General features: G+C 49.7%; 1 protein-coding gene across 2 annotated transcripts in view; it reads left to right on the plus strand.

Annotated features, from left to right (window-relative positions):
* Window positions 1–1966: 1966 nt before the first annotated feature.
* MTERF4 (mitochondrial transcription termination factor 4) overlaps window positions 1967–16770 on the plus strand; it is a 24519-nt gene continuing 9715 nt past the window's right edge. The window contains exons 1-2 of one of the 2 annotated variants that reach the window (XM_026660819.2): window positions 1967–2023; window positions 2652–2742. In XM_026660819.2, the coding sequence (XP_026516604.1) occupies window positions 2722–2742 (21 nt within the window). In that variant the 5' untranslated portion in view covers window positions 1967–2023; window positions 2652–2721. Of the gene's footprint in view, window positions 2024–2651; window positions 2743–16268; window positions 16542–16770 lie in introns of those variants that run through there. The other variant, XM_024214357.3, reaches the window with a different exon arrangement.

The following is a 16770-nucleotide window of genomic DNA, read 5'->3' on the forward strand; positions in this document are numbered from 1 at the left end:
GGGGGGGCGCAGAGGCTGCAGGGGCAGGGCAGGCAGGCGGTGCAGAGGCTGCAGGGCGAGTGGGGAGCAGGGCAGGCAGGGGGCGCAGAGGCTGCAGGGCGAGTGGGGAGCAGGGGGCACAGAGGCTGCAGGGGCAGGGCAGGCAAGGGGCACAGAGGCTGCAGGGCGAGTGGGGAGCAGGGGGCACAGAGGCTGCAGGGGCGGGGGGGTGCAGAGGCTGCAGGGTGAGGAGGAGCAGGGCAGGCAAGGGCATAGAGGCTGCAGGGGCTGCGGGGCAAGTGGGGAGCAAGGAAGCACTTAGCAACCCCCAACCAAGATCAGAGCGGGAGGGAGGAGGGGGAATGCGGGGTGCTCGGAGGAGGGGGCAGAGTTGGGGCAGGGACTTTGGGGAAGGGGTTGGAATGGGGGTGGAGAAGGGGTGGGGTGGGGGCGGGGAAGGGGCGGAGTTGGGGCAGGGCCAGTGGCGGGACCGGGGCCCTGTGGAGTGTACTCTTTTTTAAATGTTTGAATATGGTAACCCTATCTAACCCCAGATGCTTTTGTTAGCTTGTAACCTTTAAGCTGAACCTCCATGAAAGCTATTTTAGGTGCTTAATTTTTGTAATTGTTTCTTGTAAGATCTAGTAAAAAGCCTAAGTTTCAGATGTAATTTTTTCCTTTTTGTTTTTAATAAAATTTACCTTTTTTAAGAACAGGATTGGATTTTTGGTGTCCTAAGAGGTTTGTGCATGTTGTTTGATTAGCTGGTAGCTAATTTTCTTTTTCTTTCTTAGCTCTTCCCCAGAGTGGGGGTAAAAGGGTTTGAGGGTACCCCACAGGGAGGAATTCTCAAGTGCTCCTTCCTGGGCTCAAAGTGGGTTTTTTGCATTTGGGTGGTGGCAGCGTTTACTAAGCCAAGGTCAGAGAAAAGCTGTAAGCTTGGGAGTATAATACAAGCCTGGAGTGGCCAGTATTAATTTTTAGAATCCTTGCGAGCCTCCACCTTCTGCACTCGGAGTGACAGAGTGGGGATTCAGCCTTAACAGATGGTGATTCGCACGTATGAGGATTTTTTAAAGTGTAACCATGTAACTTGTCAAAGGTTTTAGGTCTTGCCCCGTATCTGTTCCTTTAGTTCATTTAGGTAGTGAAATGTAGCCAAGAGCTGTAACGAATGTGTTGAGCCATTGCTGCAGTTGTGAAGCGTATTGTACGTGGCAAACGTGTGAGTAAAAAGAACAAGTGAGTTTGTCAAGGCTGGTTCCCCACTCTGGCACTTGGAGTGTAGAAGGCAGGGGTCCGCAAGGATTTTAAAAATTAATACTTGCCACTTCACGCGTGTATTAAACCCCAAAGGATACAGCTTTTCTCTGACCTTGGCTTCGTAAATGCTGTCACCACCCAAGTGAAAAACTGCCTCTTGCAAATTCTGGAAAAACTCACTTGGGAAGTTTTTCCTGAGGTCCCTCAGCTTTTGCACCCCTCCCTCAGGAAAGCTGAGAAGAAAACAAACAAAAGGGAAACCCAGCTGTTGCTACCAGCTAATTGAAAAACATATGCACAGACCTTTTAGACACAAAAACCAATCAGGTTCTTAAAGGTAAATTTTATTAAAAACAAAAAAAGAAAATACATCTGGAACATAGGCTTTTGCTAGACTTTAAAGAGCAATTCCAAAAATTAAGCACCCAAAATAGCTTTCTTGGGGGTTCAGCTTAAAGGTTACAAGCAAACAAAAGCATCTGGGGTTAGCACAGAGGAGTCCACAAGCCTTACAGAAAATAAAAGAAATAAACTTAATCACATCTATCTAAACATTCCCTGTCCCAATGAATCCTTCTAGGTATGGATGATGAATTTTCATACCTGATCCAAACTTTACACAACATTTCAGCTGCCCCAGTCTCTTCAGCCCAAAGAGAACAGAGTGACAAAGGGAAAGCTTTTTTTCCTATTTTAAAAAGTTCTAGCCTTCCCATTGGCTTTTTTGGTCAGGATGCCCACTCCCATTTCTTTACGTGGGGAACTTTTTAACCCTTTACAGGTAAAGCAAGTAGCCACCAAGTGGGACTTTGTAGCTAACTGACTGGCTGGGTGTCCATAAAAGGGAGCTACCTCCCCTCCCCCTTTCATTTATCACAGAGTTGTTTTGGGTTTGGAGCTTGTACCTGTGTGCCGGCTGTGTGAGTGGCAGGGGAGAGGTGTGATCAGGTGGAACAGGGCAAATGTTAAAGCAGAGGGTGTCTCTAGCCCTAGCAGGCCAAATGCACTTGAGAAGCAGGGCTGGGCCTGGTTAGCACTTGGATAGGAGACTTCCCAGCAATACTGGGAGCTGTAGGCTTTTGCTTTCAACAGCTGCCCAGGTGGTTCTCTGTCAGCCACCTTTCTAGCTCACACATTCTTTGTGCGCCCTCCCCCCCCGTGATGTATGATGGGACAGAGCACCTGCTGTGCTGCATGTAGAGTAGGAAATTGCACCAGCCCCAGGACAGCCAGCAGATTTTGCTGAATGAAGGGGGTCATTAGGGAGGATCTCTCCCCTCTGGTTCTTGGTGGATGGGGAGGGGCATAGGAGTTTAGAGGCTGGATGGGCAGGAACAGATGAAGGTAATAAACATTTCCCCTTCAGTGATGATGACCATTAGATGCCAAACTTTCCCATAATCCTCCAGGGGAAAGTGCTGCTGGGTTCAGAACCTCCTCCCCAGTTCGTCCTGCTGCCTGTATCTCCAGCTGCACAACATGAAAGGTGTTCTCCTTCAGGTGAGGGGTGAGAATTATCCCAGCTCTACCGTCTTGGTAAATGCCTTCACCTGGGTGCTCCAGGTTTCTCCTTCTATTTAATGGTTATAATTTCCTCCCTCCCAGGGCTATTGTGGAGCATTCTTAGTTAGGGGCTTTGGTTTGATCATGTAGAGCCCTATATAGGAATTATTTAAGAATCTGGTTCTATCATGTACAGCAGTTACTGGAGTTCATGTTATTTACCTGTCATAGCTGTAATTTATTTAGAGTTTATACAGCTTTGTGAAAACCAAGATCTGTGGCTAATTCTGGGTGTTATCTGTGTGTACTCTGAGCTCTGCACCCAGGGGCCAACTTCAAACATGGGGGAGCCAAGCTCCAGATGCCAGCCTGCCAGCTGATTTTTTTTCCCAGGAGGGGGAAGCCCAGGCATTAGCAGAGCTGGGGAAGTAGATAAGCCTCTAATAATCAATCGGATAATAATTCCATGCTCTAATAATAAGAATATAGCAGTAGGGATCTATTACTGACCAGGATGGTGATAGTGACTGTGAAAAGCTCAGGAAGATTAGAGAGGCTATAAAAATAAAAAACTCAACAATGCAGGATTTCAACTATCCCCATATTGACTGGGTACGTGTCACCTCAGAATGGGATGCAGAGATCAAGTTTCTTGACACCTTAAATCAGGGATGGGGGAACCTTTTTTCTATAAGGGGCCCACTGACCCACCAAAAAAATTAGTCATGGGCCACACACAGCCCCACCGGCAGTGCAAGGACAGAGGGTTGGGGCTTCCCCTAGGCTCTGGGGTGGGGCCAGAAATGAGGGTTTCAGGGTGCAGGAGTGGGCTATGGGCTGGGGCAGGGGGTTGGAGTGTGGGAGGGGTGCAGGCTCTGGCTGGGGCTGAGGAGCTTGGGGTGCAGGAGGGGACTCTGGGTTGGGGCAAAGGGGTTTGGACTGCAGGAGGGGCTGAGGCAGGGGGTTGGGGTGTGGGTGGGAGTGCAGGGTCTGGGAGGGAGTTGGGGTGCAGGAGGGGAGGCTCCGACCTGGGACAGAGGGTTGGGGTGCAGGCTCTGGGAGGGAGTTTGGGTAGGGGAGGCGGTTTGGGGTGTGGACTCTGGCCAGGTGGTGCTTACCTGAGGCGGCTCCCGGTTGGCAGTGCAGCGGGGCTAAGGGAGCTGTGGAGCCAGCGCTGGGGGTGGGGGCAGCACATGGAGCTTTGCTGATTGCCCCTCCGCCCAGGAACTGTGGGTGTAGCGGGGGAGGGGGGGGGAAGGGTGCTGTAGCTCGGGGTTCTGGCCCGCAGCGCAGAGACTTGCCTTAAATGACTGCTTCTTGGAGCAGCTAGTCCTGGAGCCCACACGTGGAGAGGCAATTCTTGATTTAGTCTTAAGTGGAGCACAGGATCAGGTCCAAGAGGTGAATATAGCTGGACTGCTTGGTAATAGTGACCATAATATAATTAAATGTAACATCCCTGTGTTAGGTAAAAAGCAAGTCCTTACTCACCTCTCCAGCACCCGAGTTTGTGCGGAGTTGGTATGGGCTCACAATCTGTTAGAGAGCAGACACCAATTCATTGATCAACGGGCTCACACTATCCTTAGCTTAAAAGGCTTCAGAGTAATGTGGCAAGTTTATTAGGGGTGAGCATCAATATTTATACACAGAAGTAAACAAAGTGATTAACAGATCATAATGGTCATGCATATTATAATCAATCAAGATTCTACAGGATAAAACAGGTTAAAATGTAGATTTAAAAAGACAAAAGGGGAGATGGCTACTTAAGGGGAGGGGGGTGTCATGAGTAGTTCGCAGGTCAGAGCTTTGATGAAAAGTTCAGACAGAGACATTAAGTCTGGGTTAAGTTTAAGCTCATCAAAAGTTCAGACTCAACATTCCTTCATTTGTAGCTTTGGGATAACTATTTACCAAAAGCTACACCCCATTTTAAGGAGCCAAGGGCCGCTTGGCAATTTCAGCCTGGGCCAACTCGAAGAGAGTAAGGCCCTTGGCTGAAGTAGGAAAAGAATAAACTGACCCACATGAGTCTATGAGGGAGGGGACACACTGAATACAGCAACACAGTATTATAAGGATTACTATGGCCCCAACAATACCCACCAAGAGTTTTTTAACCCACCCAAATTCAGGCAGCCAATTCCATAAGGCTCCCCACCAATTATAAGGTGGCTGGCCAGAGGAGTAGTTTTTAGCCATTTCCCTTAGATGTTTGGTACGTTGAAAAGTGTCAGAGTGGGTGTTATTTATAAAAACACAGCATTCTTCATTTATGAGGGCGCAAGTTCCTTCCTGGGCTGCTAACATTATGTCTAAAGCCATTTGGTTTTGCAAAGCTAACTGGCGCAGCTGGGACATTTTCCCGGCCTGATTTTCAAATAGGGTCGCAGTTTTATTGGTTAAAGATTCTAGTAGTCCCTGTAGACGGATGACACCACCCCTCAAGCTAATGAGACGAACCCACCGCTGCCACGACAAACCATCACGGATATTAATATCTTTGACGGTTTTATGGATGTTACGAACGTGGGGAAAATGAGGGGGAGTGAGGGAGATGCGAGAAGGCGGTGTTAGCCACGCTAAATAACATGACCCTGCCCAATCAGGGGAGAGAAAGTAATAAGCTTTGGGCCCGCACACCCAGTATGTTTCATACAATGCGTTTCGGGTATTTCATTTCTCAAAGTAGGAGGTAACCCACCACCCGTTGGACCACTGTTCCCCTGGTAACGCAGAGGGGTCGTTGTGCGAACTGCAGAGGCACAATTTGGTAGTGGTGTTTTTAAAGGGCAGTGTAGTACTGCTTGAGCAGTTGTAGAAGGCAATCGTATATTCCTTAGCAATTAGTTGGACACCCTTGTGATTTGAGCAGGGCTTCTTAAAAGCTGACTCTGAAGGCTTGCCCACCCATGAAAAAGTTGGATCGGGGTGAGGGATTCACATATGGGATAAGTGGGATGCGCAAGGCTTGAAGCCAAGATTTTTACTAAAGGCGGTGCCATTAAAATACATGTTGCATTTACTTGTTCCCACAAAAGTTGACCCCTTTTCTTTAACAAAACACAGTGATCCTGTCTGATTGGTTACCCTGAGATATCTGTTAATTGGCACTTCTGTTTTGTCCCATGTAAGATTGTGTTGGACTGGATTTTTTACTTTAGCCGGTGGCATCCAAGTCATATTAGCAGTGGTCAGGGGAATGGGTGTGAAGGGGAGTTCCTGTTCTGCATTTACTGGAAATTGAGTACATACCCAGCAATTACTTTTATTTTCTAAAATACGAGTTTTAACCTCGTGGGAATAACTAATAAAAGCATTATTTTCATAAGCAGAAAATAAACTAAAAAGGCATAATAAAAAACATACAGTTGTCAGAATAAAAGGTCCTCTTATTTTTTCCGAGTCAATTTAAGTCTGATGTTTGAAAGAGGTAAGCTGGTCCACTGGTCAGAGGCAGTGTCCTTAGTGGTGGCAAGAGCTGCTGGTTCGTCACTGTGGTCCACTACAGCTGGCTTGACGTGGGAGTGGTGGATCCAGGATTTGCGTCCTTCCAGGAACACTGCAGTCTGGGTTGTTAAAAGAACCTGGTGGGGTCCAGTAAACCTTGGCTGGAGGGTGTCGCCACGAACGAACTTTTTGGCCCAGACGAAGTCCCCTGGTTGGAACAGGTGGATCTGTTCTTTCAGCGGCACGGTCTGGGAAAACTGCGAGGCTTTCCAAAGGGTACGGAGGCGAGCCTGTAGGGAGAGAAACTGGCACGCGGTCATATGATCCCCTCCCAATAGTGAAACATCAGCACGTGGTAGTGCCCCGCCTTTGAAAGGGGGGTGTCCATAGAGCAGTTCAAAGGGGGATAATCCCAATACACGGGTTGGGCGAGTACGAAGGTGAAACAGGACCAAGGGAAGTACCTGAGGCCACTTTAACCCTGTTTCCTGACAGTATTTAGCCAATGTAAACTTAAGCTCCCTATTCATACGCTCAACTTTCCCGCTAGACTGGGGGTGGTAGGGTGTATGAAAGGAGTGTGAAATGCCCAGTCCTTGTTTTAAACGGCCAAGGACATGACCAGTAAAGTGAGGTCCGCGATCTGAGTCAAGCACGAGAGGGATGCCAAAACGGGGTACAATGTCTTTAAGGAGAATCTTCGCCACTGTGGCAGCAGTACAATTAGCAGTAGGAAAAGCTTCGACCCAGGAAGTCAGAGGGCAAACCAAAACAAGGAGGTACTTTTTCCCAAAAGCCTTTGGCATATTTGCAAAGTCAATTTGAAGATGTTGAAATGGAGCAGCAGGCGGAGGTCTTTCACCCTTAATTTTGTTAAGAGGCGGAGCAGGTCCATTACGCTGACATGTGCTGCATGCTTTTACTATTGACAGGCAGTAGGGTTGAATGCTTGGAGCATACCAAAAGCGAGCGATGGTGTCCACAAGGGCGTGCGTGCTGTAGTGACCCCCCTTATCATGGTGCCAGCGAACTGCCACGGGGTATGTGGAGCGAGGGAGGCAGGCTCGGCCATCCGGCATAAGCCAGGTCCCTTTGACCAGAGTGGCTCCGAGGCTTTTCCACGACTGTAGTTCAGCAGCGGGTACTGGTACGGGGTGCGGTGGAGTAAAGGAGGAGGCTGCAATAGCCAACGTGGGCATGGCTAAGGGTAAGACGGCAGCCGTCTTGGCGGAGGCGTCAGCCAGGGCATTCCCACGGGTGACGGGGCTATCATCTTTAGTATGGGCCCGGCAGTGAATTACAGCCAGGACCGAGGGTTCTTGGAGGGCGTCCAAAAGCTTGTGGATGAGGGGGAGGTGCTGAATGGGTTTACCGGCAGCTGTCTGGAAACCTTGAAACTTCCAGAGGTGGATGTGACAATGCACAACTCCAAAAGCATACTTGCTATCAGTAAAAATGGTAACGGTTTTACCAGCGGCCAACTGGCAAGCTCGGGCCAGGGCATAGAGTTTGGCGGCTTGGGCTCCCCAGTTGCCTGGCAGTGAGGCGGCCTCTTGAATGTCCCATTCAGAGGTGACTGCATAACCGGTGAAACGCTTGCCATCAACATAGAAGGAGCTTCCGTCCGAGAAGAGGATGCAATCAGGGTTGTCCAGTGGCACGTCAAACAGGTTGTCCCTTATCTGTAAGATGCTATAAACTACTTCCACACAGTCGTGCTGATCCTGGAGGACTGGCAGGTCAGGAAGCAAGGTAGCTGGATTAAGGGGCCCACACCTTTCAAAAATTAGGTTAGTGTCTTCTAAGAGTTCGGCCTCTAGCTGTTGCTGCCGATGGGCCGAAAAGACTTGGGTTGTGCCCCTACGCAGAAGGGCTGACAAGGCATGAGAGGTCCAAACCATGGTAAAATGACCCAGGGTCAGGCTCTTTGCCTTTGTGATCAGCAGGGCAGCTGCTGCCAGAGTCCGGGTGCAGGATGGGGTTCCCTGAGCGACAGGGTCGATCTGCTGAGAGTAAAAAGCAAGCGGGAAATGGTGGGGCCCGCTCAGCTGGTTAAGGACGCCACTAGCAATTCCGCCCCTCTCGTGGACAAAAAGGTGAAAGGGTTTGCTGTAATTGGGGGGGCGGAGAGACATGGAGGAGGCCACACTGTCCTTGAGTAACTGAAAGGCTTGGATCGTGTCCGGGGACCACTGCAAAGGGTCAGGAGCAAGGTTAGCAGTGAGTCGGTGGAGCGGTTTGCTTAACTCCCCGCAGGACGGCAACCAGGGGTGACAGAAGCCAATTAATCCTAAGAAACCTCGAAGTTGTTTCTTGGTGTTTGGCAGAGGGCAGTTTTGGATAGTTTTTATGCGGACTGGGTCCATTTGTCTCCCCTCTGGGGTTAACAGGAAGCCCAGATATCGGACCTTCTGTGAGACCCACTGAATCTTGTTAGGGTCTACCTTGTGGCCTCTGGTGTGTAGGTATAATAAAAGTGCCTTACCATCGATGCGGAGGGCAGCTTCTTCGCGGTTACCTAATAGGATGTCATCTACGTATAGGACTAACGTGGATCCCTGCGGACTGGTGAAGCCTTTCAAGTCGTGGCGGAGGCATTGGCTGAAAATTGTGGGGCTGTCTCTGTAGCCTTGAGGAAGTTGTTGCCAGACATAACTTTGTCCCTCCCAGGTGAAACCAAAGAGATACTGAGAGTCTGGGTGCACAGGAATGCTGAAAAAGGCTGATTTTAAGTCAATAACACTGAACCACTTAGCATCCCAGGGGATTTGGCTGATGATAGTAGCTGGATCAGGAACTACTGCATGAAGAGGGACCACATACTGATTAACAACCCGTAGATCCTGTACAAAGCGCCAACGAATAGGGTCTCCGTCCTTTTTAGGAGGCTTTTTGACAGGCAGTATAGGGGTGTTACAGGGAGTGCGCTGAGGGCGGACTAGCTTTTGTGCAATGAATCCCTCGATAATGGGGCGGATGCCCTCCCAGGCTTCCAGCGACAGGGGGTATTGAGGGACTGACGGGGGGGTTAAGGAGGGCTTCACTTGAATCCTTACTGGCTCTGCCGAAAGGAGCAGGCCAACATCAGTGTCAGAAATTCCCCAGAGGGTTAAAGGCAAGTCAGTGAGGTCAGGGGAGAGAGAGGGAGGGGTTTCCCAATTACCCTGAGTTGGGGCTGAATCTCCTAACACTGTCATCAATAATCCTACCCCTTCAGGAGTGCAGGTTAAAGTAGCCTCAAGCTTACAGAGTAAATCCCGGCCCATTAAAGGGATCGGACAAGCTGGGGAAAAAAGAAAATGGTGAGAAAAACATTTATCAGCATAAATAACATTTAGAGGCAAAGTGAGTCCCAGAGACTGTGGGTTGCCCTTCACCCCAGTTGCAGTTTTAACCTGAGAGGATAGCCAGGGAGAGGGGGCATGATTTAAAAGAGAGAAAGTAGCTTCAGTATTAATGAGGAAAGAGACAGGCAGTCCTTGGACTGAAAGGGTTAGACGAGGCTCTTTGCTAGGAGGGGAGAAAGTGAGGAAGGAGCCGGCTAAAGACATTAAGGAAATAAGACCATTACATTGTTTGCCTTCGTCCCCGGGGTACCGTCATTGAGGAGGCTGAGTTTGCTGCAGCTGCTGCTGTTGCCCGTAGTTGATCCAGGCCTGGGGAACGGGCTGAGCTGGTGGTGCAGGGGTGTATTCGTCCCTGGTGTAAGTATCTGCGGATGCGACCGGACCCTTTGGGCGTCCCCAGGGGCATTTACGTTTAAAGTGACCGGGCTGTCTGCACTGAAAACAATTTCCTGGTGGCTGGGGTTGCCAGGACCCTCTTCCCCGAGCACCCTGAAATCCCCTGCCACGGCCACGGCCTCTGCCTCGAACACCGCCGCGAAAAGCTAAAGCCATCAACTTATATTCTTCCTTTTTCTCTTTCTTTTTACTACTTTCCCTTTCTTTTTCCCATGCAAAATCAGCTACGTCCAACACTGAAGTGACTGACTCACCTCCCCAACCAGGGCGAAACTTTAAGAAATAATCCCTTACAGGGGGCACTGACTGATTCACAAAAAAACGAAATAAGCCTTTATATTCCACAATATTAGTATGTTGTCCACAAAAGGTTGGTCGTGCACCTGTAAAGGCATTTCTCTACTTACACCTTTATCACTCACAAAAGGTTTGGCGGAGGCAGCCTCTGGGCTGTCCTCAGGGGAGGGGTATGCAACCTGCTGCATCTGCTTGATCTTTTGCCTAGTAATTACTCCTCCCGAGGTGTGCCCTTCCATTTCCCCCTTATCCCTCTGCAGAGATTCCGATCTGGAGTCCTGCAGATTCCCCTCTGCGCCCTGGAGAGAGTCCCCCTGCGGAGGAATAGGGGCAGGTGCAGTGGGGACCAACTGACGAGTCAAAACACGCCGTGGTTTACACCCTTCATTGAAATAACATGGAGGGGGTTCACTCTCGGGAGAATACCTGACTGCCATAATTTTTAAAGATTTCCACAGCTCTGCTGCTGTGTCCCAACAAAACCAGTAACATAACTGTCCCGGATGGTCTTTTTCGATCTGGCTCCTTACTCCTCTTAAGGCAGCCTGTTCGAAAGAGCCATACGAAGGCCACCTCATCTCCGGGTCGGCCAATACCGCGGTATACCCAGTCCAATTCCTTACACACAGTGTGTACAACTTCCTCCTAGACATTCCTGTCTGTACTGGGAGTTTCCCTTCGTTCCATAACTTATTTACAATCCCCAACGGACTCTCAAGAGGCATGCTAGTCCCTTGACCCATGGTGTCTGACAGGAGCCCTCCAACTGGCGTTTATCCTGCTGTCCAGTACACGACCCCTCAATATTGAATTGGCTGGGAGAAATCTCCCGTGGCGCCTGCCAATTCGTATATGAGTGGTCTGACCACTGGACAGAGGCACCGCACCAGAAGGAAATCCCGGACGAGCCCCCAAATTGTTAGGTAAAAAGCAAGTCCTTACTCACCTCTCCAGCACCCGAGTTCGTACGGAGTTGGTATGGGCTCACAATCTGTTAGAGACCAGACACCAATTCATTGATCAACGGGCTCACACTATCCTTAGCTTAAAAGGCTTCAGAGTAATGTGGCAAGTTTATTAGGGGTGAGCATCAATATTTATACACAGAAGTAAACAAAGTGATTAACAGATCATAATGGTCATGCATATTATAATCAATCAAGATTCTACAGGATAAAACAGGTTAAAATGTAGATTTAAAAAGACAAAAGGGGAGATGGCTACTTAAGGGGAGGGGGGTGTCATGAGTAGTTCGCAGGTCAGAGCTTTGATTAAAAGTTCAGACAGAGACATTAAGTCTGGGTTAAGTTTAAGCTCATCAAAAGTTCAGACTCAACACCTGTGGTGGGGAAAACACCACAGCGGCCCAACACAATAGCATTTAATTTCAGAAAAGGGAACTACACAAAAATGAGGAAGTTAGTTAAATAGTAATTAAAAGGTACAGCGGAAAAAGTGAAATCCCTGCAAGCTGCATGGAAACTTTTAAAAGACACTATGATAGAGGCTTAACTTAAATATATACCCCAAATTAAAGAAAACAAACAAAAAAAAAACATAGTAAGAGAACCAAAAAAGTGCCTCCATGGCTAAACAACAAAGTGAAAGAAGCAGTGAGAGGCAAAAAGGCGTCCTTTAAAAAGTGGAAGTTAAATCCTAGTGAGGAAAATAGAAAGAAGCCTAAACTCTGGCAAATGAAGTGTCAAAATATAATTAGGAAGGCCAAAAAAGAATTTGAAGAACAGCTAGCCAAAGACTCAAAAAGTAATAGCAAATTTTAAGTACATCAGAAGCAGGAACCCTGCTAAACAACCACTGGGGCCACTGGACAATTGAGATGCTAAAGAAACACTCAAGGATGATAAGGGCCATTGTGGAGAAACTGGATGAATTCTTTGCATCAGTCTTTATGGCTGAGGATGTGAGGGAGATTCCCAAACCTGAGCCATTCTTTTTAGGTGACAAATCTGAGGAATTGTCCCAGATTGAGATGTCATTAGAGGAGGTTTTGGAACAAATTGATAAAATTACAAAAATTAAGCACCCAAAATAGTTTTCTTGGAGGTTCAGCAATAAGTCACCAGGACCAGATGGTATTCACCCAAGAGTTCTGAAGGAACTCAAATATGAAATTGCAGAATTACTAACTGTAGTCTGTAACCCATCATTTAAATCAGCTTCTGTACCAAATGACTGGAGAATAGCTAATGCGATGCCAATTTTTAAAAAGGGCTCCAGAGTTGATCCCGGCAATTACAGGCCGGTAAGCCTGACTTCAGTACCGGGCAAATTGGTTGAAACTATAGTAAAGAACAAAATTGTCAGACACGTAGATGAACATAATTTGTTGGGGGAAGAGTCAACATGGTTTTTGTAAAGGGAAATCATGGCTCACCAATCTACTAGAATTCTTTGAGGGGGGTCAACAAGCATGTGGACAAGAGGATCCAGTGGATATACTGTACTTAGATTTTCAGAAAGCCCTCACCAAAGGCTCTTAAGCAAAGTAAGCTGTCATGGGATAAGAGGGAAGGTCCTCTCATGGATTGGTAACTGATTAAAAGATAGGAAACAAAGGGTAGGAATAAAAGGTCAATTTTCAGAATGGGAGAGGTATATAGTGGTATCCCCCAGGGGTCTGTACTGGGACCAGTCCTATTCAGCATATTCATAAATGATCTGGAAAAAGGGGTAAACAGTGAGATGGCAAAATTTGCATATGATACAAAACTACTCAAGATAGTTAAGTCCCAGGCAGACTGTGAAGAGCTACAAAAGTATCTCTCAAAACTAGGTGACTGGGCAACAAAATGGCAGATTAAATTCAATGTTGATAAATGCAAAATAATGCACATTAGAAAACATAATCCCAACTATACATATGTAACCCTTCTGCCAGGTGGAGCCGGCAGCAACCAGGGCCTGGTTCAATATCTAGGTGTTCCTTTCCATTGATACAACACAGAACCGGCTCGAGCCCCCACCCAGTAACCTGGGAAAATTACACACCACCCCTGGGTGCCTCGGAGAGGCAATACTTCCCCACTCGCAAGCACAGAGTCTGAGTGTAGAAAAGAAACTTTTAATAAAAGGAGGAAAGTAATTCGGAGTTAATTTGGGAATACACCACAAACAGGGTTCATAAACATAAACCATGAGCAAAAGACCCATCCCCAAGTAAGTTGGGCAGTGCCCTTTTCCCCTCGGGTTCTTAAGTCCAGCAACCCAAAAGTCCCTTTCACATGTCCGACCCTTCTCTGCACCCCACTCACAGTTGCTGTCCTTGGTCAGTGCAGACCCAGAGTTCAGAGGTGCATGTGCAGAGTTCACCTCCCCCCCCGGGGTGGGTGATAAAGAGGCATCTTACTCGCTCCGCTGGCTGCTCACTGGCCACCTGCTCACTGCCCTCACTGTGCCCCTCCACCAGCCACTCTGCTAGCCCCTCATCATGCCTCTCCGCCGCCGCCCTGCTGGCTGCTCGTCAAGCCGCTGTGCCGCCACCCTACTGGTCACTCATTTGCCAGCTGTCAGTTAGTCACTCAGTCACCTTCTGCCTCTCTGCTGTGATCTCTGCACATCAGTCTCTCAGTGATTTTCAGCTCTTTTTCAGGCTGGACAGAAACACTGCCCCATCTCAAGTGATTGCAGCTCTCAGTAATTTTAGCAGGCAGGGTAGAAACACAGTCCTACCATAACTGGTTTCAGCTCTGATTGAGCAATTAAAGTAACAAAAAAGACTCCTAATGAAGCCTATTTAGCTCTATTCTTTGAACAGTAGGGAAGACCAGGTTAAGCCAGTCTGAAGAGGAGGAAAGGGAGGAAAAGGAGGTTGTACAGCCTCCTGACTAGACATAGGGACTCCTGTCCCCACCCCTCTAACTTTCACAGGGCTCTGACATTTGAGCCCCTGCTTTAATGATGTTCTTTCAACTGAGGGTGCCCAGTCCTGCTGTCCTGTATTCCTACAACAATTACAACATTGGTAACCATATTTCACTACCCCTGCATGCAGTACTAAGGTGATTTGTACCCAATACCAGTTTGATGACACGGCTGTATTCTGCTGAATATGTAAACAGAGCAAGAGCAAATTGTATTTACATACCCCCGTCCCTCCCCCAGTATTTCCCCCTCCCAGCTAGCTGTCAAGGAAGCATTCATTCAGACCCTGCTTACACATATAAAATGATGGGGTCTAAATTAGCTATTACCACTCAAGAAAGAGATTTTGGGAGTCATTATGGATAGTTCTCTGAAAACATCCACTCAATGTGCAGCGGCAGTCAAAAAAGTGAACACAATGTTGGGAATCATTAAGAAAGGGATAGATAAGACAGAAAATATCATATTGCCTCTATATAAATCCATGGTACACCCACATCTTGAACACTGCATGCATGGTCACCCCATCTCAAAAAAGATATATTGGAATTGGAAAAGGTTCAGAAAAGAGCAACAAAAATTATTAGGGGTATGGAACAGCTTCCGTATGAGGAGAGATTAATAAGATTGGGACTTTTCAGCTTGGAAAAGAGACGACTAAGGGGGGATATGATAGAGGTCTATAAAATCATGACTGGTGTGGAGAAAGTAAATAAGGAAGTGTTATTTACTCCTTCTCATAACACAAGAACTATGGGTCACCAAATGAAATTAATAGACAGTAGGTTTAAAACATACAAACACACAACGTAGTCAACCTGTGGAACTCCTTGCCAGAGGATGTTGTGAAGGCCAAGACTATTGCAGGGTTCAAAAAAGAGCTAGTTAAATTCATGGCAGCTCTGTCCATCACCATCAATGGCTTTTAGCCAGGATGGGCAGGGATGGTGTCCCTAGCCTCTGTTTGCCAGAAGCTGGGAATGGGCAACAGGGGATGGATCACTTGGAGATTACCTGTTCTGTTCATTCCCTCTGGGGCACCTGGCACTGGCCACTGTCGGAAGACAGGATACTGGGCTAGATGGACCATTGGTCTGACCCAATATGGCTGCTCTTATGTATGTTCTCTAAGCCAGTGTTTCTCAATCTGGGGGCTGCAGGACAGTAGGGTTACCATACGTCCAGATTTTCCTGGACATGTCTGGCTTTTTGGTCCTCAAATCCCCCTCCGGGAGGAAATTCCAAAAAGCTGGACATGTCCGGGAAAATAGGGAGGGGTCATGGGGCTTGGATCCGGGCTGGAGCCAGAGCCAGAGCCGCTGGGGCCGGCGGTTCTTGGCCACCGGCCGGGGCCGCTCAGCTGGGGCCAGGGCTGGGCCGGATCCGCTCGGCCGGAACCGGGGCCCGAGCTGCTGGGACCGGGGCGGGCCGGAGCCGCTTGGCCAGGGCCGGCGCCCCAGGGCCCGAGCCGAGCCAGGCCAGAGACGCCAGGGCCAGAGCCGCTCGGCCGGGGGGGCTGGACTGGGCCATGCCCCCCTGCCCCAGCCTACCTGCTGCCTGCCTGTTTCAGGCTTCCAGCGAACATTTGATTCGCGGGAAGCAGGGGAAGGGGAGGAGCAGGGGGCGGAGCGTTCAGAGGAGGGGGCGGAGTTGGGGCAGGGACTTTGGGGAAGGGGCGGAGTTGGGGTGGGGCCGGGGCCCCATGGAGTGTTCTCTTTTTGTTTTTTTAAAATATGGTAACCCTACAGGAGGGGAACTTCAGGGGGGTCGCAAGCATGAGGGGGTAGGTAGCAGGGCTATTGCCTGGGCCCCGAGAAAGCTAAAGTATGTTTCAGCCCCATGCTGGGCTGAAACCCAGAACCCTGTGGGGCTGCTGAAATCTGGAGCCCTGAGCTGTGGGGGTCATTTTTTTTAAGTCCAAGGGGGTGGCCAGCAGGAAAAGGTTGAGAAGCACACTGCTGTAAGCTGTGCCTACCCAGGGCCATGGCTTGCTGTTCTCCAGCTACCCAATACCGTGTGGGCCCAGCCTGGTGGGTCCATTGCCAATGCGATCTCAGCGCAGCCCCTCACACCCCGTGTCCCCCGTCCCGCTGCTGAGCGAGCTTGGCGGGGCTGTTCACCCCGTCCAGTCCCCGTGGGGCAGGGGCGGGGCGGAAACGTGCCAGCTCCTAGGGAGCCGAGCGAAGGGCTAGGGCTGTAACACAGGCAGCCTCCAGTCCGGCGCGCACGGTGGGCTCCCGCCGAAGGAGCCGCAGGCGGCCTGTGTGGCCCTGCGGGAGAGCCGCGGCGGCAGGGAGCTGGGCCTGGGGCTGCGGAACGGACCGCTTCCTGTTTCCAGGCGGGCCGGGGCTGCATCCGCCCAGCGACATGCACAGCAGCGGCCTGGGCCCGATAGGGGAGTTATCGAGGCGCGCGGCCTGGGTGAGCGGCGCGGCCCGGCCGCGCAACGCAGAGAGTGGGGGCAGGGCAGGGTGAATGGCGAGTCTCGGCCGTGCAACGCCGGGAGCGGGGGCAGGGTGAGCGGCGCTACCCGGCCGTGCAGTGCGGGGGCAGGGTGGGCTGCGGGGCCGGGTCAGGCGGGGAGTGGGGGCAGGGCAGGGTCAGCGGCGCGGCCAGGCTGTGTAACGCGGGCGGCGGGGCTGGGCCATAC

This window comes from Terrapene carolina, unplaced genomic scaffold, assembly GCF_002925995.2.
Source record: "Terrapene carolina triunguis isolate 2854851 unplaced genomic scaffold, T_m_triunguis-2.0 Scaffold837, whole genome shotgun sequence".
Lineage (NCBI taxonomy): Eukaryota > Metazoa > Chordata > Testudines > Emydidae > Terrapene > Terrapene triunguis.